Source organism: Struthio camelus, chromosome 10 (assembly GCF_040807025.1).
Source record: "Struthio camelus isolate bStrCam1 chromosome 10, bStrCam1.hap1, whole genome shotgun sequence".
Taxonomy (NCBI): domain Eukaryota; kingdom Metazoa; phylum Chordata; class Aves; order Struthioniformes; family Struthionidae; genus Struthio; species Struthio camelus.
The window spans coordinates 699,611-726,059 of NC_090951.1; the positions used below are offsets into that span (position 1 = coordinate 699,611).

General features: G+C 46.1%; 1 protein-coding gene across 8 annotated transcripts in view; it reads right to left on the reverse strand.

Moving 5' to 3' along the window:
- The window catches only part of ZFHX3 (zinc finger homeobox 3), a 752,695-nt gene that overhangs the window by 34,020 nt on the left and 692,226 nt on the right, over positions 1 to 26,449 (reverse strand). For all 8 annotated transcript variants that reach the window (XM_068955804.1, XM_068955803.1, XM_068955806.1 and 5 more), the window contains one exon: positions 8,473 to 8,580. In XM_068955804.1, the coding sequence (XP_068811905.1) occupies positions 8,473 to 8,580 (108 nt within the window). The remainder of the gene's footprint in view (positions 1 to 8,472; positions 8,581 to 26,449) is intronic.

Consider the following 26,449-nt stretch of genomic DNA (forward strand, 5'->3'; position numbering starts at 1 on the left):
CAGTCAGTCTTTCCAGCAGACAGTCGCTGTTCAGTAGAATCACACAATTTGTATTAATAGAGCAAAAATAAATACGAGAAAATAACTCCGCTGAGAGACTCGAGCGACACAGAAAGCCACAAGAGCACAGCCCAGGCCTCGCAGAGCTGGAATTTTGGTGTAAAACACTGCTACCGTAGTGCCTGCTTGTTACCTCCCGTGTTAATAATATGTGGTTGAATGTTTCTTTCTGAAACGCTGTCTGTTTACATTCCGTATTCCCTGAAGGTACCATTCATTCTAATACGATGTTGTAGCCCTACTAACAGGACTGTATATTGCCTGTTGCTCTACAGTACTTTTTCAAATCTGTATTTGATAAATAACGTCATCGTATGATAGACAGAAGTAAATACAGAGATTTGCAAGCACACTTTTGTACCCAGACCTTCATTGCTGCCTTTCAAAAACGCGGCCCTGAAAGCAGTCAAATAATTTGTTTTTCTAATGCTGTGTCATACCTTCCCGCCTGCAGCAAGTCTGAACAACTGAATTATTATTAAACAGTCACACGACAGCACCCAGAAGTCCCAGTCACGGTAACACTTTTGTGCTATGCTCTTTGCAGACACGGAGTACCCGGAGAACTCACAGTCCAAGAGGACAAGCGACACAAGTGCAGCGGGGTGCCCGAACAGCGAACAAAGGTGCGGGAGGAAAGAAAGGGCCAGAGCGGGCTGGCTGCCAGGTACCGGGGCAAACCAATGCAAAGCAATGGATGAACCTCAGAGGCTGCAGGAAACCTGAGTCCGACCCGGGGAGCAGGAGAGCCCGCGAGCAACGCAAGCACAGGTGATACTGTCACACCAGCGCGTTCGAACGGGGTTTCGGACGCTTATAAACACTTAGCGTGGGAGCGACTGGAGGAAAAGCTGACTTTGGCACATTACTACAGAAACGCACCAGCAAAAGACTGTACCAGGAAAAAAAAAAAAAAAGCCTTATCGAAGCTAGAAGGCGTTCATTGCTTCCAAGAGCGACAGCTCCCTCTCTGTCATTTGCAGTTAAGGAGAAGCTTGCACGGGGCAAAAGGAAAGGCAGGGTATGCAGAAAATTGTCCCGTCGTGCGCGCATCATGACCTCACGCGCTTGCAAAGTGGCACTCTAAAACATCGCATCTTTTCTTTCAGGAATAATTTCTAAGATTATAACTTTAGAACTACAACTGATATGGGAAATCCTTTTTTTTTTTTTCTTTTTCTTTTTAATTACAAAGTGGCTGAAAGCAAACAAGGAATACTGTTTTAGATTTAACCATTTTGCATGGTTCTTGAGCCAGCTATCAATTCGTGCAAACATTGCTGTCCAAATATTTCAACTAACCTACCATGAGACTTCATATCAACAGATTTATTAAAATTCAACGTGCATCTCAATGGGAGACGGTCCAAACAAGAGCAGTTTTAGTGACTCCTTAAAAACAGTCAACAAGGAACAGACAGCAGCGCTAGGCAGCCCAGAACGGGGCTGGCGAGCAGCAGCCGCTAGGGAGGAAAGAGGAGGAACACAAAGAGAGCGGAGACGTCAGAGACACGGGCAGAGCAGGCGACAGCGGTTCCGCTCGCCGCAGGAACACAGTGGAGAAGCAGCTGACAGCAGCAAAGCAAAACGGGAAGGAGAAAAAGGAGTCAGAGACAGTGCATCCTACCAGCTTTATTACGGATACCGGTTTGACAGACTCCGGCACAGCAAAGCGGTCTCAGAAACCAGTAAAACAATTCTGTCTCACAAAGTGGTTGAGATGGCGCTTAATCGTTTCCTCGTCTGTGCTTAAGTCCTAGAAAACGTGAACTGTAGCGTGTGCCAGTCTCAGCATGCTTATCACCGCTGGGGAAGGAGCTACCACGCTCCGACGCGGTGAACGCAACACGGGGGTCCCTTCAGGGCTAACAGCGGTCGGCAGAGGTGCAAGCTGACACGCAAGCGGAGAAGGCCGGTCCAGTTTTGGGGTGAATGCAGTGCCATGCGTGCCCAGCTAGAAATCAATAATCATTTTAGCATGGCTAGCTCTGCAATTTTCTGCTTATTAAAGCAGCAGCGCTTCGATAGGTGCAAACAAAAAAGAAAGTTCCAAAAAATAAAAAAAAAAGAAGCAACAGAAGCGATGGCGCTGCTCGTTAAGCAGAATTGCAGAGCGCTGCAGAGGGCTACGCTAAGCAGCTCCCTCGCAGCGGGAGAACGGCCCGGCTCGCCAGAACGTCGCAGAGCGCGCGCCGCGGGCCAGCGAGCCCGGCTGGGGCGGCAGCTGCCCGGGCCGTCCTGCTCCCCGCTCCCCCTCCTCTCCCGGCCCGCCGTCCCCGCAGGCCATTACTCACTTTTATTCCGCAAGGTCGGAGCCCCGCCAGGTTTCGCGAGCCGGACCGGTTGGCCCGGAGGTCAGGGGAGCCGGCGGCCGCCCCCGCTCCGGCCGCGGGGCAGCGCAGCCGGGGACGCGTCCCACCGCCCGGCCCGGGCAAAGGGCCGGAGGGGCCCGCGGGGCCTCCCCGAGCCCGGGGCCGAGCCATCGTCCCCTCCACGTTTTAATGGAAGGGTCAGGAAAAGGGAACCTGCAGACGACCGTCCCAGGGCGGAGGGTGCTTCTGAGCTCGAGCCCCAGCTACGCTTTTCGGGGCCAGGAGCTTTTGCAAGCGCACGAAGGCGCTGCGACGTCCGGCGCTGCCCCCTTCTCTCCGACGGAGCCGCGCGCCCGAGAGCCTGGTGCTCTGTACATCCCTCTCCGGGAAAAGCCCAAGCACAGCCAGCTTTCCAATCCCCTTCTTTCAGGTTCCCTTCGCACCGAGGCCGGGGTCCAGAGAGGCTCCAGCGCATCCCCTCTTCCCTCTCCCGGCCTGCTTTCACCCTCCTCTCCACTCTCGTACCACAGACTATCCCGCCATTAAGTGCTCAACGAATGCCAAATATTAAATAAAATAGGGGAAAAAAAGCAGCGGGGGGGGGGGGGGGGGGGCAGTAACAGATTTCCGTCAGGATGTGCCTGACCTGTTTTTTTCAATTTCAGTAATTAGAAAGGCAGTGGGCCTGTAGGAATTATTCATCAACTGCAGGAGCTGTGCAGTATACATTTATGTTAAACATGTCAAATACGATTGAAATCATGCCTGCCAGCGCCATACTCCATAAACACACTTTTCTGCAACAATTTCCCAGCTCTCGGCAGCCCATTAATACCTCCTTTAATAGCAATCTACCACGGATTCGAATCAGGGACGCTCCATTGCACTAATTGCTCTGTGTTAGGTGAGCATCATGGATTAAAAAAAAAAAAATCATTAAAAAAAATAAAAGCCCTTCAGGCTAGTCCTCTAGAAATATTTCATTTCAATCTATATTTTAAGCAGAGTTTGTTTCTTGTTTTGTGGGGAAAAAAATCTGATATTCTACATCTCTACAGCTGAGGATGCATTAAGGAAGTCTCCTTCACAGCAGGGTCACTGCAGATTGAAGTGCTTCCCTCTAGTTAAAAAATAGACACAAGTCCCACCCCAAATCTCAAAAGTCTCAAACTGATCTACGCTGGTTTGATTTAGCTGGAGACCAGCGTGTTGAATATTAATCATTTATATCCTGACTTAAAAATGGAGTCAGGAAGAGCTGCAATTTCTTTGCTCTTTGCTGGTTTACTTGTGATATATCTCATGTTAGTCACGATGAGACAATTTTTAAAGCTCAGCCACCGAACAAAGGACGGTCTCCTTATTCTAACACTAAAACTGGAAAGAACTTTTGGCCAAAAAGAAGAAAGCAGACAGTCACAGCTCCGGGAGCTAGAAGGCTGTATCAAAAGGTGTTTAGAAGTCATGCACTCTAATTACTAGAGGGAGAGAAAAAAAAGAGACAGCAAACAAGTCCAGAAACAGGAACCATGAGCAATTTCTTTTGACACAGAATATTTTAGGAGTCACGTAACAGTTGTAGTTACTATGAAACACTGCTGCTTGTTATGAGCTCAGTGAGACAGCGACCGCATGTGCACTTCTGAAAGCAAACAGCACTGTCACTTTTAACAAATCTTTTAGGATTTATTAAAATATATGTAAAAAAGTATGTACAAATTTTTATTTGAGATTTGGTTTTCGACATTATGGAAAACGTTACCTGAAAAATAAAACTTTTTTGCTTAAGAATGTCCCATTTTAAAATAAATAGAAGAATGAACTTATAGGTTTGTTTTGCAGCTGAAACATTTTAATAAATATGCAATGAGGGCAGAGAGGTTCTCTTTTCAGTGCAAACATTGATAGAGGTACCGCCTGCCACATGTGTACACATGTAGCATAAACGAGTCAAACAAACTTGACTCATCCCTCATTCTTCTTCATAAAAAGAGCTTGGACAGATGTTCTAGAACATTTTATTAGAGAGCTCACAAATCTTTAAGAAAGTTGAAGAAATAATTACAGAGGCTGTAGTTAAGAAATTGAGGGGCAAAAGCTGAGTAAATTGCTAAGGAATGTCATGATCAAACTGCACAATGAACAGAAAACAGGTCCATCAACCTCCACTTCAACACGCTATTTATTGGCTTGGAGCCTGCGCTCCTTTCTTACCTGTCGCCCACTTCCACTGAACTGCTGGGCTCAAAGGCACCTCAAAAGGTTAGCTGGTCTATCCAAAGCAGGATAAACTGTGCCTACTTCATTCCTGACAGCAGCTTCTCTAATCTTCTTAAAAAACCTCTAAGGAACCTTCCCAGAAAATCTACTCCAATGCTTCACAAGCTGTACCAGGAAAAATATGTTGTTGTTGTTGTTTTTTTTAATATTATCTAACCTCAATCTTTCTCCCTTCAATTTAAGCCCATTACTTTTTGTCTTCTATACCCTGGACATGGAGAGCAAATTATTTCCTTCCTTTCAGAAACATTTTATGCACAAGACTTATCTCATCCTCCCCTTTTGTCTTCTCCTTCTGGGCCAAATAAGCTAATTTGTTCCATTTTCTCCTCACAGGTAATGTTATGCAGACCATGCCCTTCATGGGGCATTTCAGGTTTTCTGAAATTGTTCCTCAATGCTCTTGATACCCCAAGATATCCTAATTAGGATATCTTGATATCCTAATTCTTCTGCTTTTTTGCAGTTACATTTATACAGGTCATTGTCTCTACCTGTTTGCAGTTATGTGCCAGTGGTCCCTGTTGAACGGTATCCTTTTATCCCCCTAGACCATACCCCCAATTTGTCAAGATCATTCAGAGTTCAAACCTCGCTCTTCAAGGCATCAGATGCACCCCCCAGGTGGCCATCATTTGCAAATTTAATACTGATAAACCCAAGCTCGAGGAGAGACTCTTCTGATGCTCCAGTCAAAAGACTGTTTCCTTTTGACAATGAGTCGTTGACAACCACTCTTTAAGTGAATGTTCCCAGACAGTTCTGCACTCGTCCTGTAATATTTTAACCTACGCCACATTTCTTGAGCTTGCTTTTGAGAATGTTATGCAAAGCAGCATCAAAAGTGTTACTGAAGTCAAGATATGAGACACTTACTGACTGCAAACAAACAAAGCCTTCTTCACATAGAAGGAAACTGGGTCGTGTTGACATGATTTGTTCTTGACAAATTCATGTCGACTTATTCATCTCATTATCTTCCAGTACTTACAAACAGTTGTTTGGTCAATTCCCAGAAAAACTAGGGGCAAAAAGAGTTGGCAGTTGCATAGTTCTCCTGCTACTCCTCTTTTTAAAGATAAGAACTATGTCTGTCCTCTCCTGGTACTTCCCCTGCTTTCTGTAAATTCAAGAGAGACAACAGCTGACAGATCTGGGGTTGTTTCATCACTTCTTTGACATACCTAAGCGTGAAGCAGCAGGTCACAGATCTGAAAAATTTAGCTTAACTAAATACTTTGCAACCTGTTCCTTCACTGTTTGAGGCAGAGATATCACTACGCTATCACTGATTTAGGCTTTTCTAGTCTCACAGGCAGCAAAAGCTGCTTAGCTAAGATAAATGCAAAGAAGGCATCATTCTCCTTAGTTTTCTTTACATTACGGTTGATAGTTTTCCTACTCCGCTGAGCTGCGGATCAGCTCTTTTTTTACAGTCTCTTTTTACAGCAAGAGCGTTTTTGGTTGTTTCCTTGATACTCCGTATTTCCCTCACTGGTTACATCTCAACTTGTACAAAGGTGTTTTGATACTTCTGTACGTGGAGACCCTATTCTTCTGGGTTTGTCCTGAGTAATCTGACTTAGTTTCCATTTCCTTCTAGGTCTGAGGTCCACGAGGACATGATGACATTGCTATGTTCGCCAAGGGAATTTAAAAGCAGAACCAATGCAAGGCTGAGGCGTATGACCCGTTTTACATATTTACTGCACATAAATGATTTTTGAACTTCTTTTTTGCTTTAAAGTTTAGGGGTAATGTTGTCACATATTTGAAATCAGGATCTGAACTCAACACAAGCACACACGCAAATCTTGCCAAGGCTGTACATTTCAGCCTTGCAATGGCTCTGGACAGGTTTGTCCAGAGCTCTGTGGGTTTATATACACAGCAGCGTAGTCTGCGTTCTCCTTTGAAGGCTCAATGAAGCTGTCCATTTCTTATCTACTGTCGGACTGACAAACACACCAAGAACAGATTAGGAATTTCACAGGCAGGATGAAAAAATAAAACCATTCAGATTTAGAACCGCTGGACAGAAAAAGGTTTAAAAAGTAGGTTTTCCTTTCTTCCTTACATGATTTTCACGTGTAATCTTTTCACATAGATCAGCTTTGCAAGTGCCTCAGGTTTGGACAAAGGGCCCTACTTATCCTTCAGGAGATTTAATATACAATACATAGATCTTTCTGTGATGTTTCATAAAGTGTGCTTTTACTTAAAATCACACAATCCTATGCATCAGAAGAAACTAAATGATCACCTACAGCCAAGCAAAGTTTGCATCTCTGGGTTCAAGAGTGCGTCTACGATGGGGGATGATATGCAGAGCAACCTCAGCAAGCGAGGTCTAGAACATGAACTGAGAACACAAGTTTCAACAAGCACTAAAGCACAGCTTGGTTTTTTCCGAAGTTTGGGAAGACACATCTCCCAATGGCAGAGATTAAAACTGTATGGAGACGAAAGACCACTCTCCATCCTTTTGAAGACTTTGCAAGCTGAAATATCTCATTGTGCGTGTCTCTTTGAGAAGGAACCGCAAAAAGGGTAGGAGAAGGCTGGCTAGAAGAAGGGTCTTTGCGCAAACTAAGAGAGGCATGGTGCCGAGGAAACAGACGTTTACAGACTTACTTGGTTACTACACAGAAAGAGAAGTGGGCAGTCAGAAGTGCTCAGTCCTGGGTTGAGCAAAATGAGCACCACCTTCAATGTCCTCGCTTCCACAACTAAGCTGAAGCGGTCAGCAAGTATGAGCTGAGGAGGAGAACAACCCTCTCCTGAGGAGGACAATCTTGCAGCTACTTTCCGCTCAAAGGCAAAGAATATTTAAAAGATTTCTCCCTTGCCTCCCTTTGCAAGTAGCAACTATCTTCTGGGAAAGACAGAGTAACCTTCTAATACCTTATAAGCAAACTGAAATTTATTTAAGGGTTTGGCAAAGCGAAACCTTTCAGGTTCCTCTGCAACAACATAAACGTTGATGTGCATTTGCATTTTCAGTTTCAGAATGCCACTGCTCCAGCTGAAAGCGAGCAGCTAACTTGAACACAAACACGGAGTCTGCCTCTGCTCTGCTTTTCTTCAACAAGACCTTGCTACCGGAGCTAGGCTCATGATGAAAAAGCAGGCTAACAGTCTCTCAGCCTTAACAGCATAGGGTGGGGTTTCATGATATGCTTAATCCAACCTAAGCGCTGGCTGCTGCCAAAAGGAGCAGTCCCTTTCTCCCTTCCTCCGCTCCAGGCTGCTGGCAGGGTCGGATCTAGCACCATGTGGCACAGGCTAACTCCGACCCAGGGCCCCCAGTGTAAATGCAGGGCTAGGATTGGGGAAGCATGACGGACCACAGCTCAAATTGAGTGCCTCATGATGCTACGCCCAAAGATTGAACTATAGGATAACACTTACTTCACATTGGCTGTGCTGCCTCGCATGGTCATTTAAGTAAAGAGCGCACTGCTGCTTTGTAACTTCCCACTTTCCTTTCCTTTCTCTTGAGACTTTTTGGAAAGCCTAGTATACCATCAGCCACCGAACTGGTATTTCAGGCTTGGGGAGCGGAGGGGTGTAGAGAACGGAAGGAGACAAACCTTTCCAATGGGAACATGAACCAAGAAGTCAAAAAAATGGCTGGAAACAAGCAGTTGTTTGAGAATTTGTAGAGTTTTTTAGAACCTCCTTCAATAAGACAACAGAAGAAAAGAGCATAGCCTTAGAGGACAACAAGGCATCTATTAAAACAACCCTTTATGAATATGGCTGTATGTCTAGTCTGTAACCCAACTGAATTGAGACAAAAGGAGGGACCACAACTGACCTGTCCATTTACTCTGGTCCTTGTCCCCTCCACTCTCTTGCTCTTTGGCAGGCTCTTCAGCATCAACAGCTGTTTCATTGGGCCCTTCCACATCTTCAATGGATTCTTCTGAAATATGAAAAACAAAAGGAATAGCATTAAAAATGGAAGCCAAAAGAGAAGAGTAGGTAACTATCACTGAGAAACAAACCAATGTCTGAGGCTGAAGCGCAAGCCTTGAGAGACAGGTACCTAATGTCACCCAGCATTTTCCCAATGACTACTTGCTAGCTGGTCAGGGGAGAAACTAAAGAGGAAAACAGTGAGAGCCACTGAAGAAACTGACCACGCTGACTTACAGCTGCCAACGTGTCCCCTACAGCATACCTTACAGTAAAAAAAAATTGCCTGGTATGAGAAGGTTCTACCACAACCACACCACGGACTGGAGAAGCGTCAGGAACTCAAGAGACTGCTCTCAGCACATTCTGTCACAGCCTTCCCCCACACCCCTAGCCCAAACATTTTGGACAAAATTTTGTTGAGCAGTGCTGACACTGAACACTGAGCCCCCCCAAATTCACCGCAGAAACAGCACAGCTCACTTCTGCTCGGACAAAGCAAGGAGTAGCATTGTCTTCTGTGGACGCGGCCCTGATAGAAGGCATAGGAGGAAGTTGTTGAGGGGTCTTCTTTTCATCCTAGCAACAGAAGGAGTTTGAACACACATGCTGGTATCAGTACAGGTGCTGAAGCATCAAGAAAGAAAATACGTGGCGCTGAAGTGAAGTTTTGAAAGAGCAGAGCAAAATATAAAGTGCCAATGCCCCACCTGTTAACAAGGATATCCCAGTCCTGAGGCTGTGGTTTCACAGAGCATGTTAACATGGCATGCGCAGCTCCACACAGAAGCACCCTAGTTGGCTAGGATACTGGGAACGAGACAGCTATACCTGCCAGACTTCTTAGACCAGGATCTAACAACGACATCTATCATCTAATACCTTGGCTATTTACGTACAGCACATGCAACTTGACAGCTTCCGTGTCAAGCTTCCTGGGGCTACTCGACCCTGGGAAGGAAGGGTACTTCTAAGTCACTATATCCTCTTTCAGGCACGGCAGTTTATACTTTTAACTTGCATTATCTGGTCATGGTAAATCCTAGCTATCCTGAGGTCTCATCTGAACTAGCTAACTAGTTAAAGGAATGCTCCCTCCCTCCAACATTTCCCCCCCCCAACAAAAAGAGGGCTAGAAATCAGAGTTAAAAATAAATATTAGGAGACTGCACAGAAACTCAACAGTGCACTTTGAGAACGTGACAACTTCAATCAAGGAGGAACTTGTAAAAGCATTCAGAGAGCGGCACTGATATTAGATGGACATATCACATGATATAACAAGAGCGGGGATTTACACTCTACCCCTCTTCTGCTTTTTGAAAGCTCAAAATCCTTGAGAGCTTCAGGGAAGCCAGTGGTCTTCTACTGGGAAACAGGATGCCAGACAGAGATGTGACGGGCGGCATCTCTAGGCAAAGACATATAACATGTAGAAAAATACAAATTATTGATGCAGAGGGGAGACGAGCGGTTTCCGTTGGGAGATGAGCGGTCAAGTTTGTGGGAGGTTAGGGCTGTGGAATCGGCATCTGGATTTACATTTCAGAAATTAGAACTCCAAAATTTCTCCCACTCCGGAAAACAAAACAAAACAAGACCTAAGCCTACCTTACTGCCTTCAAAAAGCGGTGATCTAAGGTGAGACAGCTTCTATTTAACTGAGGCAGCACAAAAAAAAGTAGGTTTAGCTGATTTTATTAAAAATCTTCCTTAGGAGTTTTTTATTATTTTATTAAAACTTTCATTTTAACTTTCATTAAAGATATTTCAGATGGAAATCCAGTTTTCTCTTCCAGCTCAGGCCTCCCTGCGGCAGCTGGTTCCCAGATGCTCCGGACAAACTGCGATCACGGGCACAGGCGGATGAGGAGCGCATCCATCACCCAACCCAGCTGTTAAAACCGAGCGAGCACCCACACAGCACCCTCCGTCCGCCCCAGCCTCGCGGCCGTGCCGAGCAGCGGGGTGCCCCACGGGGCAGCCAGTCTGGGACAGCCACCCACCAACCTGTGCCTGGCAAGGGGCACCCAGCACCGGAGCAGCACCAGAGCCCTCCTCACCCCTGCTGGGGGACAACAACAAAGGGTGGCCGGCGCTGCGCACTCCCGGCTGCGACCCAGAGGTGTCACCATCTGCATGGGAGGAAGAGGAAGGGTGAGCTGGCTGCTGGGCTCAGACACTGTCTGGGCTCTAACCTGAGCATGTGGAAACAATATACGTCTTCAAGTGAACTGTCTGGTTCGAGGGAAATAAAATAGGACATTCATAAGCAGTTACACCATCTGTCTTTATACCATCATCATCATCAACAAGGGGAAAAAATAGCTCTTTAAAATGGATGAAAGCCCAGGCTGACAGTAACCGGAAAAATGTGAGCTATGAATACCAATAAAGGTAGAAAAATGATTAAAAAACAAGGATACAAATAGCAAATTCTTCTGCCCTGCTCAATCTGCAGCCCACTGCAACTCACAGGCACAGTCTGTCTTACCGATCGGTGTCGTAACAAAGCCACCAGACAGATACTTGTACCAAGTATTCACCAAAACCCTGTTCCTGGAAACGGCTTTTCTCCGAGGATAAAAAAAATCTGCCTACTTGGCTCAAATACCTCTGCACTGGGCAGGCAGGCTGCAAAAAAAAAAAAAAAAAAGGGGGGGGGCATGCACGCTTCAAAACCTTCTTCTCCTTCCTCCAGCCAAAGCAGATTTTTTTGAGGACTGTTTTTCAAGGCAGGATGGGAAGGAAACAGAATACAAGATGCATTTGTCCAGGGAGGTGTCTTAGCTCCAAACAAGCTGGGAAAGCCCGAGGTTCTCCCTTCGCTTGGCTCCTTGCTTCAGGGGCCTCTGCAGGCGCCTGCAGGACCAGTGGCAGGTAAGACCAACCCTCCCTGCTCCCGGCCCACCCAGCGAAGGGTCCCTGCGCTCGGACAGCCCCCAGGGACACGACAGCCAGGTGCGGAGACTCAGTGCTGCAGGGCACACGTGCAGCGGAGGGAAAGCGTTTAACTCGGGCTGCCTGGTGATCCTCTGTCAGGAGCCACGTCTAAGACACCAGTTAACAACCGTGCTTCCGAAGCGCGGTCTAAGCGTACCACAGCGGTCAACGTTTGAGCTGAGCAGAGGGACAGCCGGGATCGAGCTTCCTCAGCTGCCCCGCTCCTCAGCTGGCTGCATGCACTGCTGACATTTTTTTTTCCTCTGAAGCGCTAAGAACCAGCCTCCAACAGATTTCAGACAACGCGCAAACATGTGATCCGACCCAGCTTTTAACAATGAGATACTCCACCACAGACAATAAAATGCAGGAGAACTGCTACTCCCAAAGATTTGCACCTGCGGAAACACGGGCCCCTTTTTGATGACAGCTCTGCAGCTGCTGTGTTACGGTGGCAACTCCAGCACCGCTACTACAAGATGGAGGGTCTGGATGGCAAACACCCGAGTGAACGGTACCCAGCCACCTCTCCTCTCGCACTTCTTTGGGGCACCTTTTTGAAAGGACAATGCCACCATCACACCTGCTAGAGAAAGGTCCTCCTCCTTCCTTCACCCTGCCAAGCTGTACATGCAACAAGGAGTTTTCAAGCGCCCGTTTTCTTCCATTCTAATTGACTGTAAATCCTGATGTCACACTGTTCCCGTACTGCACTCAGAGCTGACCACTGCCTTTTACTTAAAGTCTGAAAACCCACATAAGGTGGTCCTGCAGCTGAGACGGAACAATATCCCGTGACCAACTCCCAAAGGCAGCATGAAGCTGCAGGTCAGCAAGATGCAAGAAATGTATTGCCAAAGAACTATAATTCTTTTGTTACATAATAATGTTGCTGTTCGATTACACCAGTCTGAGGCTGTAAACCACTGTTTACTATGACTGCCTAAATCACCTAAAGGCTTTATTTTATTTTTCTTACCGAGTTTGATCAGAATTCCACGAGTCATTTTGTAGTTAAAAGGTACTCAACTCGAAGCCATTTGTCCAAAGAAGTGTCCTAATCAAGATTGATATCCAAGGGGTGAAACTTCCCTGCAGTATTTAAGCAATATACTGAGAGTCTCAGCAGGCCAAAGACTGCCTAGGACTTTCAGAGAGCCTGTCTGGGGCCCAGCACCCACAGGTACGGACGCGTGCCATAAAAGACGTTTGGTCAGATGCATGTCAGACTCCTGGCCTGGGAACCTTAATAAGGGGCTCTTGAAGGCCAGAGATGCTATTCTAGTCTATGTATAGAGGATGTAGCTGCTAGATGGGTATTTTTGGTTTCCAGAAGCTCCAACTACATAGGATTTCTGAGTACAGGAAGGGTAAGTGGACTTCACCTCTGCGAGGAGCTCACCAGTGCAGGGGCAAGGGCTGTTGCTACAGAATTTGCATGAGGCAGATCGTGTCCCACTGAAATACAAACATAACAACCTGCCCAGAGGTCACAGTGCCCGAGTGCCATCCAGGAGGCACATGATGCTCTAGTAATAAATATTCTTAAAGGAATTTTACAAGTGCCTGGGGACAGCTCAGTACCAAGAGTAACTAGCTGCAGCTACACGGTATCTGGAAGGTGAAGGAATCGGCTATTCCATCTTCTGAAATCTGTCCCATGCAAATTCCTAGGAAAAGTCTTTTCTTCCTTTGTGAATAAATCATTTCAGACAGTGGCATTTCCTTTTAATTTGAAATCAAACCACTCACTAAAGGGATGGGGAGAAAGAGGGAGAAGAGTCTGGAAAATCACAGTTATCTTCTGACATCTGCAGGTGTCAAGAAATCTCTGAGCCCAAAGTACGGAAAACGTGTCTGAATCCCTGCACATAGTTACATAGGGTCAAACTACAACATTTCTGCCGCTTTCAAAACGGAGATTAAAAAAAGTTTGTGTGTGTGTGTGTGTGTGTGTGTGGAGAAGTCACCAAATCCTGACTGAATCTATGCCAGTGTGAACAGCCTGCGACCTCTCACCGCTCCTTCTCGCGGCCATATTTTCCTTAACAAACCAAGATCTCTTACCCAAAGGGATAAGGGGCATTGCAGGGGTGGCAGAAATGTAGTGATGGAAGAGAAAGAGCGTGTGTTTGCCTCCCCACCCTCCGGCAGGCTCAAGAGCTGAGAAACATTAGCTGTCATGAACCACAATCAAATCAGGTTTGAAATATTTAGCAGTGGCTTGGAAAATGCGGTGGTGCAGCTCTGACAGGCGAGATGTGCAGACACCCATTTTCCATTATAATGGAAATATCAAGCCTGTTCTGAATATGTATAACCCAGAAAAATGTATTGATTTTTCATTCGGCATTAAAAAAATGAAATACCCTGCAGCTGTCAAAAGCCTTTTGTTAAAAGCTCATCTTTCCTGGAATGAGGTTTACCAGAAACAAGTTTTAATTGTACACAGGGTCTCTCCTTTGAAACAAAAAGAATCTTTGGTGCTTCATTTTCAGGACAACCAGCCAAAAAAACCCATAGAACCACCAAACGGAGACCTGGCTGGCCTTTGCGAGCTGATACTGGCCAAGAGAGGTGACAGCTACGCCCTGTGCATAGTCAGCTATGTGGCTGCACACGCACACACATGCATGCATGCACTGACACACCATACCATCAGGCTACAGGAGAACCTCCCCAGTGCTAGCGAAGAGTAACCAATGCTACTGACTGGGGAAATTTCAGAAAAGTCGTCCAGTGCAGGGCACACCACAGGGCTGCAACCCAGACATATTTCAGAAGCTGAACAGCTTTCAACTAGTTTAAACTTGAGGTCCCACGCCCCTGGGAGGACATTCGCCATGGTTTGGGTCCTTATGGAACGAGTAGGGGCTTTATCCTCAAATCCCACGGGCTTTAGTCTGTCAATCCAGGGCCGATGCCATCTGCCTTTGGACTCTTCCTAAGAAGCCCACCAGGAACACAGTCGCCCTGTAAGCTGTGCAGGGTCACCCTGAGCAAGGCGTGCTCTTCCCACCTGCAGCTTTTGTTCAGCTGTCCCCAGACAACGCACAGCTAAGACTATAACGCTGGCACAGAAAGGGTTTTTCGTCCCCTGTCTGAACCAGCTGCAACACGAGTGCTGTGGGACTGCAGAAGATGCATGTGGAGAGCCAGTCCCATCGTGCTCACAGGCCAGGTGCATTCAGCTGTAGAAAAAGAGTAAATACAGACTCTGAAAAGGAGGTCTATAATGAATTGGTGCCAACAATTCAAAATGATATGCACTTCCCCGGGAGTCTGGCTGACCTGCTGCTTCAGCACAGTGCTAGTGAGGTTATGGCTCCCTGTAAGACTTATATTAGACACCTGATTATTAGACATCCCACAGTATATTTAGTAGGAGGTAGGGCACTATCCCTAGTGCCACAGTCAAATCTCAGCTTGAGTAATACCTATCCCCACTCCCACTGGGTGATTCAAAAGGCTGTGGGATTTCTGAATTACTGGCTACTATCATGAAAGCTGTTGGGCTCCAATCCCACAGAGCGCGGCACGGTTCCTGTAGGCAGCATGTAAAACCTCCATATCCAGAGGAGAAAAAAGTTGTTGTTTGGATTCCCCCGCCCCCATCTCCCTCACTTGTATTTCTAATCACTCTTTCAAGGGACTCATTTAACACACTGTTGTAGGTGAGCAGAAGAGGAAATGAAGCCACATGTGTTACTGAAGCTGCTGGTGGCCTGAGATGAGAACACAAGAGATGGTGAATCCCACAGCTTCCTGCCCTTTTACTTATTGAAATCTGAATGGGAGCACAGCCTTAGGAATAGGTTTGTGACAGGAGATAAGCTATCAAGGACACAGAGCAACCTCCTGGAAACAATTTGACTATTTGTTTGAGATCAGAAAAGTAATTAAAACAAACAAACAAAAAACCTTTCTACCTCTCCCTGACTTGCAGACTATTGGCATGTAAAGACAAGACAATCCATCCACATGGACCTTAGGTAACTCCCTTTTCTGACGTTTTGCTGATGTCCTGTGTTTCTCACCCTGCTCTAGCTCCTGTGGGACAAGCCTGCTCCTGAGGGAACGTGGGCTACCATGCAGTCATTGCCCTTGCAGCTCAGATTCACGAGGCATTTACATGAACAAATAAGTTCTGTGCTATTTCCTAACTGGATTGTTCTATAGAAACTCGTTTATCCCTTTCACTTTCCTGAAAGGAAAAGCAGGACTCCAAGAGCAGTGAAAACAGAGCACCAGGCCCAGGCTACAAGACTGCTGTGGAGCGCCAGCCTTGATGCAAAATCCTTGTGGGCGAGTCCTACTCATCTGACATATGGCTGCAGAAAAATAATAATCCCTACATTTATCTTGGAACAATGACACTTACTTCTAAGATCGCCCTGCTTAAAAGCATGGTCAGAGCATCTCTGTGCTGTTTTCATTCACAAGAAAGAAAACGCAGACTACGAACATGTCCCCAACTGAAAAGCCATCCTCAAATACCTATCTTCTCAAGGCGAGGCAACTTTACTTGGCTTTTGTGCAATGACTATAGAGTCAAGCGTTCAGGTAAACAGAACAAGAAATTCAGCAGTAAAAAACTGCTTACAAACTTTAAGCTTCTACTTCTTCCCCCTCCAAAGAAGAATTCCAAAAGTCTTGGCCACTTTCCATGAACAGATCTGACAAGCATCCAGGTCTTTGATTATATCCCAAACAAGCTTCTTACTGAACAGAAATGAGATGACTCTCTACCATACGTTAGCATCTTTCCTTCTTCAATATAAATGCTTTTACTCTACAGTTATTTTTGCATTCAGTCACTTCATCTGATTTGCCAACTCCAGCCAGAGGCCCCATTTCTGAATGCGCTAGGTATAGTTCAGAGTGTTTTATACGGCTGAGAAGTGCCCTCAGACATGGTGCAGATGGAAAAGACTGATGAAATCATGCAACCCTTTGCTTTGTGATTTTAGTTAAAAAAAAAAAAAAAGTAGCAGCACTAGGAAATAGAATTACATTATTAAAATAGATAATTAGAAAAAAAATGTATTTGAAAAAATAAAACCCAGTAGTAACAAAATTTGCCTGTTTTTTAAAGAAAAAATAGGACACTGAGCAGAAAGAAGAGGCTTGTTTATGTCTACAGTGCACACTTATTGTCAGCAAAGGAAGAGGCCTAGCCTTGAGGAGGAGAACCCAAGATTTTCACCTTTTTAATTTCAATTTGTTATTTCATCAGTCGGCCCAAACCTGCCAACATTACACATGTGGTTAGCTTTAAGCATGTAGGAGACTCATTCACTTCACTCGGAGCTGGATCTCGGACAGCTACGTGCAGAGAATGAACTTAAGAAAGGCCTTGATTGCTTTGGAAACCTTCATTTCCCTGGCAAGTCGGACAAGAATTTAGCCCTGCAGAAAATAACGTATTAGAAAACAGCTCTGCACAAACAAAGACAGTTTCCAAACTAGAGTAAACTGCGAGATGCTCCCATTTTACAGTCGCTAACTGAAGGCCATGTTTATCCAGCAAAGAAAGACCAAGTCAGTGATGGGAACCACACGTTATGTAAAAGACCCTGTAAAGGTTCCCGGCAGCATGGGCTGGGCCACTCACCCTCCCAGCCGGCAAGCCGCGGACAGAACGGCTCAGGATGCTGCTCAAACCCGGTAACGGAAACTGCCATCTTCATTTTCAGTTCACGTTCTCCTTTCCTCAGTTTACCTTTCAGAGGATTTTGCAGCATAATAATTGACTGCCACTGGGAAAGCCTCTGAAGGACGCACGTAATTCCACGCAAAGAGAAAAAAGGCCAAGAATCAGCTCCCTGAGACAAAGGCTATTTTGTGAGGGAACAAGGGTGCCTGTTTTTTGCAAATGGGACTAAATTTTAAGCCAGTGGAACCCAACAGGGATTTGTCCCCTTGCATTTCATCAGAACCAGAAAGGTTGCCGTTATTTTCACACATGAAATGTAAAAAAAAAGGCAAATTCCTTGAGCATATTTGTAGTGGAGCGTGATGTGATTGTGTTGTCATTTATGGGAAATAATCGCAAGCCCATCTCTCTCTTTCCCCCCCATTTTCCAGTCCAAACAACCATGAAAAATTACACTTCAATGTCAGGAGGACAACAAAGGAGGGGCTTTCTCCTGCGGCTTGACGGCTTTTCAGTCCCCCCCCCCGCTACTCCCCTCCCCTTGGACAAAAACTACCTTCAATTCTGTTCCATTTTAAATACGATCTAACAAATGCATCTTGACAAGTTCCTTTCTTTTTTTCTCTTAAACAGTATTTTGCACAGTTTAACCTAGCTCCAAACTGGAATCAGCTGGAAAGGAGACGCACGCAAAAACACAAACAGATCAAACGGCAAAACAAAAGAAAAACCCATCTCCAGCTTCAGGTCTGCAGGGAAAGGACAGCTCAGTCTCCAAAATGGAGACAAGCGGGAGGAGGGGTCAGGAAACAAAGGGGAGAGGACCAGGAGGAGCAGGAGCCTGGAGGAGACGGGGCAGCGAAGAGGTGGGAAGGCAGGAGCGCCGCAACGGCGGAGCGCGGCGGTGCCCTGCTCGCTTCCTCCGAGCCCCGGACCGGGCCGGCTCCTCTCCGCCTCTCCTGGGCGCTCTGGCGGCCGCCCTCCGCGGAGGGGACCGCGGCTCCCCGGCCCCGGCGAGCTGCACCTGCCCACGCGCTGCGCTCAGCAGGTGCTCAGCCCTTTGAAGGTACTTGCTTCCCACGGGAGCCCCTGCCGTTAGCGCTCATTTCTCCTCCCTTCCAGCCCCCTTGCTCTTGGTCATCTGTCCATCTCCTTCCCTCCTCGCCTCCGGCCAGGCAGCCCCACTTCTCCTCACCTGGGCTCCCCCCAGCGAAACGGCCGACGCGCAAATAAAATGGCTTTTTAGAGACGCGACAGGAGGACGTAAACCCTTCTGAACTGTCCCAGGCTTCCTGCAAACTCGGGCAGGGAGCGTCACATCGGGGCGGCTCAGCTGGTATCTAGAAGTAACCGTATGGATCTGCTGCAACTGTGAGAAGACAAACTTACATTTTCAGAAAAGCCGAGATTCTTCAAGAACGGCATATTCCACCTTTCAGACGCTGCATCTGCAGAGTCCTTAACCCGCAACGCGAGCTTAAGTTATTTTAAATAACACACTTGATTGAGGAGCTTTGTTCTGAGTATTAATAAGCTCACTCTAGAGAGACTTTTTAGATCCCCAAACAAAAATAGAGTTGAGGTAAAGCTGAAGTTAAAGCTAACTTGAGCAACTCTGGGATAAGTTACATCTCAAGAATATTGTAACTACAACAAAAATTAGCTATAATTAATTCATGCCTTGCCTTAAGGTTTGGAAATGCACAGGGAGCGCTCCCAACAATCTTAACTCTGCCCTGTAACATCATCATAAGACACAGGCAAATCAAACACTAAAATGCCCTTTTTCTGCTTATTTTTTTTTAATCTACAACTCCTACTCTATTCTCACTCCATGGTATTGCTCCAAGAAAAAGTTAATTAATTTGTTGCTGACCCCTTTCTTTCCCCTCCCCAAGCATTTCCTGACCTCAGCATGTTTGGAGTTCTTTTAAGCTTAGCTAAAAACTTAGGAAATCTGTAATTATAGTGCCCTGTTTTAGGGACAACCAAAATACTCCTTTAACACATTACACCATAAGGTATGGATGTACGCTCACCCATAACTCCATCTTTGTGTAGTTTTTCTGAATTTCCATGCTTTTTAATTAAAGATGAGCAGAAAGTCCAGAACTGTTGAATTTTTGATAATGAGAAAACATCATTACGCTGATATAAAACATCCAGGTTATCCTTTTGCGTGTGTGACTTTTGTGACCAAGTGTACACGCCGGCTGCGCAGAGCATCCCGGCTGACAGCGCTGGCCCCGCGGGTACCGCACCGCGACTGCCGCGCCTGCCCGCTGTGCTCTGTACTCTCTGCCAGGAGCAAACACTCTCTTTCCTGGTCTCCCTGTTGCAACACGTGGGTTTTTTTTAGAGGAAATATTCATAATGGATTAGACCTTTCCCATGTTATTTTTAAACACAAATACAGCTTCTGTCAACAGAGTTTGCTTCATAAAACCTTGTGCTCCACACAGGAGCTTGCAAAAGGCTGCTGCGTGACCAGTATGGTCTCCGTCTCCCAGAAAGGGCGGAGGTGGTGACCCGGAGTGCCAGGACGCAGCAACCGCCTGACGCACGGCCTGCTTGCTGGAGGAAGATCCTTAGCAGTGAAAGGATCCCCGCGGGTGAGCGGCTGAAGCTTGGCCGTTCCCGCCACCGAATACAGGGGTGAGGGAAGGAACAGAGCCGGGGCACGGAGCTGGGCACGAGACACTGCTTCTGCCAGGGAGAAAGGAAGATCAGGGCGCACCTGCGGCTGCTGCAAAAGGGTCACCCTGTACCACAGTGACAGATGCTTCCAATCTCCCCCAACCACACGCCGCCGCCAGTCTGAGCTTTCAAGGCTTCGATGCATGCCCAGGAGCCGTGGCTATTTTGTCAGTCTGCGGCCAGGGCTCACATCCGCTCTGAGCACAGAAACTGCAGCTTCTGCAGCTAAAGGAGATCTGGCTGATGCAGTAACAGGGAGAGTGACCAACTTTCAGCTCGGCAGCTATCGCACGGCGGTCTTTGCTAGACCATCATCCTTTATTCCCCGACGAGGACAATTCTTACTGTTGTGAAGAACAAGAAGAAGATAATCCACAGTCCTAAACAAATTTCTTCAGGCACAGTTTGCACACAGTGCCAATAAGTTTAAACTACACGGAAAGTCAGAAGAGTGTGCGCTGTTGGAGCATTCGGGACAAAAACAGGGAAGTGAATTTTGGAAAAAAAGACTGATTTTTAAGTTAATGTAAGCTCTTGCAATTGTGATCAGATTTACTTCCAATTGCTCAGAAAAATTCATCCCACACTCACAGATTCAGTCCAGTTATTATGGGGAGGGCATGTTGTATTAGTAATATACAATAACGTGGAAGAAACTTGCACAGACGTACAAAATTTGACTCATTCTTAACTGGACTGAAGAAATCTCTGCTGCACTGTTGCGAAGCCAGGCTTTTACAAGAGCTTATTTCCAGGAACTGTCAATAGATATGAACACGGAGAATCACAAATGGCCATAAACAGTATGTGCACAGGGTCTTACAGGATCAAAAGAGGATTAATCTTACATTTTTCATCAGGGATGACCTATAAGAAAGGCTCATGGACAGAATTCACAGGCGGAATATGATAATGAGAAGCGTTCATCTGGGTTCTGCTTCACCTCGTACTAGAAGATCCCGCACGGAAGTGTAACGATTCAGGGACAGAATCCTTGATACTTGTAAACAAGGCAAACCCTCAAATCCCTCAGCTCGCCAGCTCTGAAGTGGAGATAATACTACTTGTCTGCCCCTCAGAGGTGCCGAGGAGACAAATTTGATATTGTCCAAAGAACAGACACTTCAACAACGGGGGCGATGAAGGGTATACATAACCTCAACTGCAGAACATCAGCATTTACATCTAGGATGAAATAATCCCAACACAGATGCATCTCCGTGCTGGAGAAAAGCTGGGAAACACTGAAGTGGAATGATCTATGGGCAACAAAGAGAGCCAGAAACAAGTCGTTGGGGGCTCGGGCTGTTTGAGGAGCACAAAGAGAAGGGGGCTTCCTCCCTGGGTGCCAGGATCTGCTGGGAGCATGGTGACATTACCCAGCACACATGTACAGCCAGACTGTTAGTTGAGCAACGGAGAGGATGCCAATGTCCATCTGTCAGAAGGGTGATATGGTTTGGAGCAGAGCTGGAACTCAGAAGACTGCAAGACTTCCCTAGCACCACTGTGCTTTACTGATATGAACATGTCAGCAAAGAGTAAAGTATCATTGTCGTGATACGTGTTTGTTCACGTAGGCCATGCAGGCACTCTCACAAGTCTAGAAGGAAGAACTGCATTTGTGATCTGTATGGTAAATCACCGTATTCTCTCCTACACAGACTAGCTATGCAACCCCAGTGTAATTTCTGATGGCTCCTGACATTACTGCCATGTTGATAGCTTCCAAGGAAGCAGGACCAAAGAAAATTTGTGTTGGCGCAAAGGGAGAAGATAATAAATGCAAACTCTTGTATGCACACCAAGCACCAGCTGACAGAGAATCAGCGCTGCAAACCCAGAAAAATCACTGCTATGCAGCAATGGGGTTTTTGGGGGGGGGGGGGACACACTTGAAATCCTCTTCAACCCCTAAGGCAGAGATGACCAAGTCCTAGAGACTGAGCTGACCCTATCCTGGGTTTGGGTTAGTAGCACTAACAGAATGTCAGTAATTGCTTTCCCCTTCTACTAATAAGCTTTTCAGCAGAAGATTTCAGCTTCCTGGAGCCAACAGGCTCTTTTTCTCCACCTCTCGTGGCCTCAAGTAATTGAAAGAGACTGCAATCTCAGCCCTGATTCTCCAAGATTCAGCTGTACCCAAGAGGTCGGAGAGTATCAAGTGAAGCCTTTCCATTCACCTATATACCACCAGCATTGCGTTAGCTGAGGCAGCCTGTTCCATAGCCCAGAGGGATGCAAATTAAAAAGGGCTGCTAACAGCCAAGGAAATCCTAACACAACTTGCTTGTAGCAGGGAGGAAGGGTAACCAGTTTTGTCTTTGCAAGAAGGGGCCAGCAGGCTGCATCCAAACAATGGAACACTGATGACACCTCTTTTTTTTTTTTTTTAATCTAAAACAAGAGGTGGGTTTCTTTTTAAATAAACCATATATAGGTCTTTAAATAACTATATATTTTTTTTCAGGAAGCACCAGCTCCCAAAAAGGCTGTTCTGCATAGGAGATGGCACAATTGAACAACATCAAAATGAGACAGTTTCTCCTATAATGCCAATGCACCCTATCATGCAGCAGGGAAGGATTTTTCACACACTGCCCAATCTAAGAGAGCAAATGGAGAGTGTTAAATGGCTGCTCTAACTAGTAAGTGAAAAATAGAGGACCAAGTGAAAGGGAAGAGCATGGAAAGACTCCCAATGAGACACTGAAGCTACTTGTGACTCACAAGCTGCCTGGCTTGCAGACAAGCAGTTAAGCAGAATAATGTCAGTAATGGCCCGTCAGCTGGGAGAGAGGAGAGTTTCACAGTCACCCTGGGACAGTTCACAATCCCTGCGATTCCGGTGCTCGGCTTTCCTGAAACACTAACGAGGGAGCACCAGGTGCTCCAGAGATTTGAAACGTTCCTGAAACCTGGATGAAGGCACACGTCCAGGTGGTGACTCCAGCAGAGGCCTGTGATAAGAATTTATTTCTTTCAATTATGAGCTCTTGTCCCCAGTCTCAGTTCATCAGCACAGTGCAGCCAAGTCAATGAAAGCTCTGTAATGAAGTAATCAGATGCACAGCGACTTCCTGGAATCTGCTGGCTACGCACAAGCAGCCAACGCTGCTCTCAAACCAAGCAGGAACTTTTGGAAGCAAATTCTCAACCCTGCTCTCCCTTTTGCTCCTAAACCGCATGCTGTCTCCTGTTTTGATTACCAATTCGGATACAGTTTCACTACAAGGCCTGTAGCGCCTCTTGCATTCAACATGACTGGCATACTTGCTCAGGAGTGGTAAAGAGAATTTGTCGTATGAACCAGAGTTCATTCACAGACTTTATTTCTACTAACCACACACGCCCCTCTTTAAAAGGAGGATTCCAGGGATACTTTAGCCATTTGCAAATGAAGTTTTTGTTTTTTCTTTTTAATGGCGTTTGTTCTGAAATACTAGTTTCCTTCAACCTGAGACCATTTTAAAATACCCTGTACATGTCTCAAGTAGACAGAAAGAATCTAAATATCGCCCTCAAAAAGCAAATATAGCATCAAAAAAAACCATCAGAAAAAAAATCACTGATGAGATCTCTTCTGGTGTCTCCAGAAAAAAAAAAAACAAAACTCTTGCTATTGGAAGCCTGTGCTTTAAAATAAGCATGTCAGGCTGGGTGTCACAGGAGAGGAAGGACGGAGGAACAAAGTTGAACAGGGACTGTAAATATCCACTAGGTTTGCGTACCAGGAAGACATGGCAGTTTCCTCATCACTGTGCGAGATTCCATTGCCTTTGGGTTTTGTTAGGTTAAAGAAATAACCAAAAAAAGAAAAAAAAATGCATTTCCCTTAATTGCACTTCCAAAGTGAAGCATAGGAAAATGCTGTTAATCCAAACGACGCCCTGGCTCCAGTCTAGCACGGGCTCCCTCCTTTCCTCCCTGCCTGCGCGCAGCTGCCACCACCGCTGCCTCTGCTAAGCAGTTACCGAACTTCCCAAATCATTAACCTCTCCCGGAGTGCAGTGTAAGGGGATGTTCTCCCTCTGCAGCCTGCTCAAGAGCCCTATTGATCCAACACACACTTGGTGCCTTCAAAGTTGTTTATGATCAATATGCAAATTGCCCATGGCATTGATCTAGTATTAATTTTCAATTAGGGAATCCACAAGGGGTCTCCTAGGGTCAATATCTAACAATGCAAGGTAACTCCACAGTGGAACAGGGGGGCCTGATCCTGAGAAGCATGTTGCAGGGCTACTCCTGCACCTTCTACCTCAAGTGCATTCTGATGCCCCCAATACCACCGTCTTCTGAAAAGGGGGCAAGCGCCTGGAGGATCCTCCTGGGGCTCTCGTCTCTGACCTGCTCTGGGGAAAATGCAGACGCGATTCAGATTTACATAGGCATATGCCACCACCCTACTCTCTGCCAGAAACATTTTGCATCCCTTCACGCAGGGCGGCACCTCGCAACTTCTGAGCCATCACGAGCAGCATTGCAGGCAGGGGGCCGGCCGACTTCGAAAACCCGAGGCCAAAAGAGTTTTATGTGATAACAATTCACGCCCCTTTGCCAATTAGAAGGCATAGCCCCAAATCGCTTGGTCTTTGCTCTAGTGCACTGCTCTGCCTCGTGGTCAGAGGAATGGGAGTACCTAAGTAGCTAATGCAAGACTCTCACAAGACTTTGCTCATGCTGACTTCTTGTCTATAAGGTATCCTGCCTTAAACCAGGCCACTTCCACAAGTGCTAGAGACAAGAGCACTAAAGCAGACAGAGTTGCTGGTTATCACCTTTAAGCAACCCTGTTGCGAGCGTTTGTCAATATACACATTGTCTTTTCCACACTAATGCAATTATTAATATGGATGGTGCAGAAACAGGGTGAAATAATAAAGTGTTCAGAACAGCACTTCCAAGCTAGACCAAAGAGTTCAGGACCTAGGCAGAGGCATGGAAGGAGCTTTCCGATGAAACAGAGCAGGTGAACTTAAACACTGCATTTTCCCATCGGAACACAAGCCAAGTAAATTTGCATATCACTGGAAAACATTTGTTAGAAATGGAAAGAGCCTCAAATGTACTACATAAAGGTTAAACGAAAGAAGTGACTGAAATTGCTTCATAAATTTAGAGAAATTTGCCCTTTCCCAGAAAAAGGGATCCCACTCCATCACCCATCCTCCCAGCCTTCTTCCTCTCAAGAAAGCCCCAAAGGAATCATTTGTTTCTTTACATTCCATAATCATATCAAAGACATAATGCCCCTCTTTTCACCGGATGGCCAGTCTGTGCACGCCCACTGCTCTGCCACTCACGGTGCTAACCAGCACATTAGCTACCCAGGCTAATTGGTTTATGGATAACATTAATTACCATGTTGCTCATTAATGGATGAAATCTTTATTGGTTCCATTGATCAGCGGGACTTGTTAGCCGGCCTCCTAACCAATGGCGGATGTAACAAGCTCTCTTATTGGCATATCAATTAATGCAATCAATTTCTGGCCAGCGGCTGCCATTCGCTTCCCTGCTTGTTAGACTGTGGAAGACAGAGTCATGTCAAGTAAGCATTTATTTAAAGGGTTTCTAATTCTTCTTGAGCTGACTTCCCAGCAGGCTTTCTGCCACACAAGGGTTTTCTGCCTCCAGAGACCTTCCCCTTCCCTCCCCTTCCAGAATCAGATCTACATCAGTCACTGTAAACTAAATCATTTCTGTAAAAATATTTAGCGAGTTACGCAAACAGGATAGCTAGAGGTGTCAGATTAAGAAGTCAGACCTGTATGACTACCCCAATTTAACACATTGAGACACAAGCAGGAGTACTAACGCATTCCTGAAGAACAGGCAGGTAGGGGCTCAACAACTATGCCAGGACACCTCCCTGCACATAGATTAATTTTAAATACAGGGTCAATTCTCTGCTATTAGTGCGGTTTTGTCAGAGAACACTAAGCCTTTGATACCTCTGCCCTACCCCACCTTCCAGAGTGAACCAGGAACACTTTTGCATCTTTACACAGTCTTGCCACATGGGTATCTAGACATCAACTTCCCAATTGGTGCCTGCATCCATTTTATTAACCCTCAACCTACAAGAGGATGGTGGGGCTTGTTCTGCTCAAGCGCACGAGCCCCGTAACGCAGTAGAGGACAAAGCCAGTTTTGACAAAGAGCATTAACCATCGCCAAACACTGGAGAAGTCTACCTGTAACCCTGAAATAACTGGCTACAAGCGGCTGTTTCTCAGTTGGCATGTATACTGAATGCTAAATCTAAACTTGGATTAAATTACCCGAAACAGCTGAAGTATATCAGGAAGGACATTTAAAGCAGCAGCCATTCACACGTTTATTGAAGACCTGAAGGGGCTCCGGCAACAAGGACCGCCTGTAGGCTGTTCTGCTCAAGTTCAAGAGTCCTTAAATTCTCCAAGACTTTAGTAGCAGCTCTACTCTACCTAAAATGTCTTTTACTCTTCAAGAGGAGATGTACAGGACAGACAAATGTACCGAAGACAACTGTTACAGTTTCTATCTGCCATTTCCACATTCAGCCATTGATAAAAGGTACCCAGCAATATACTTC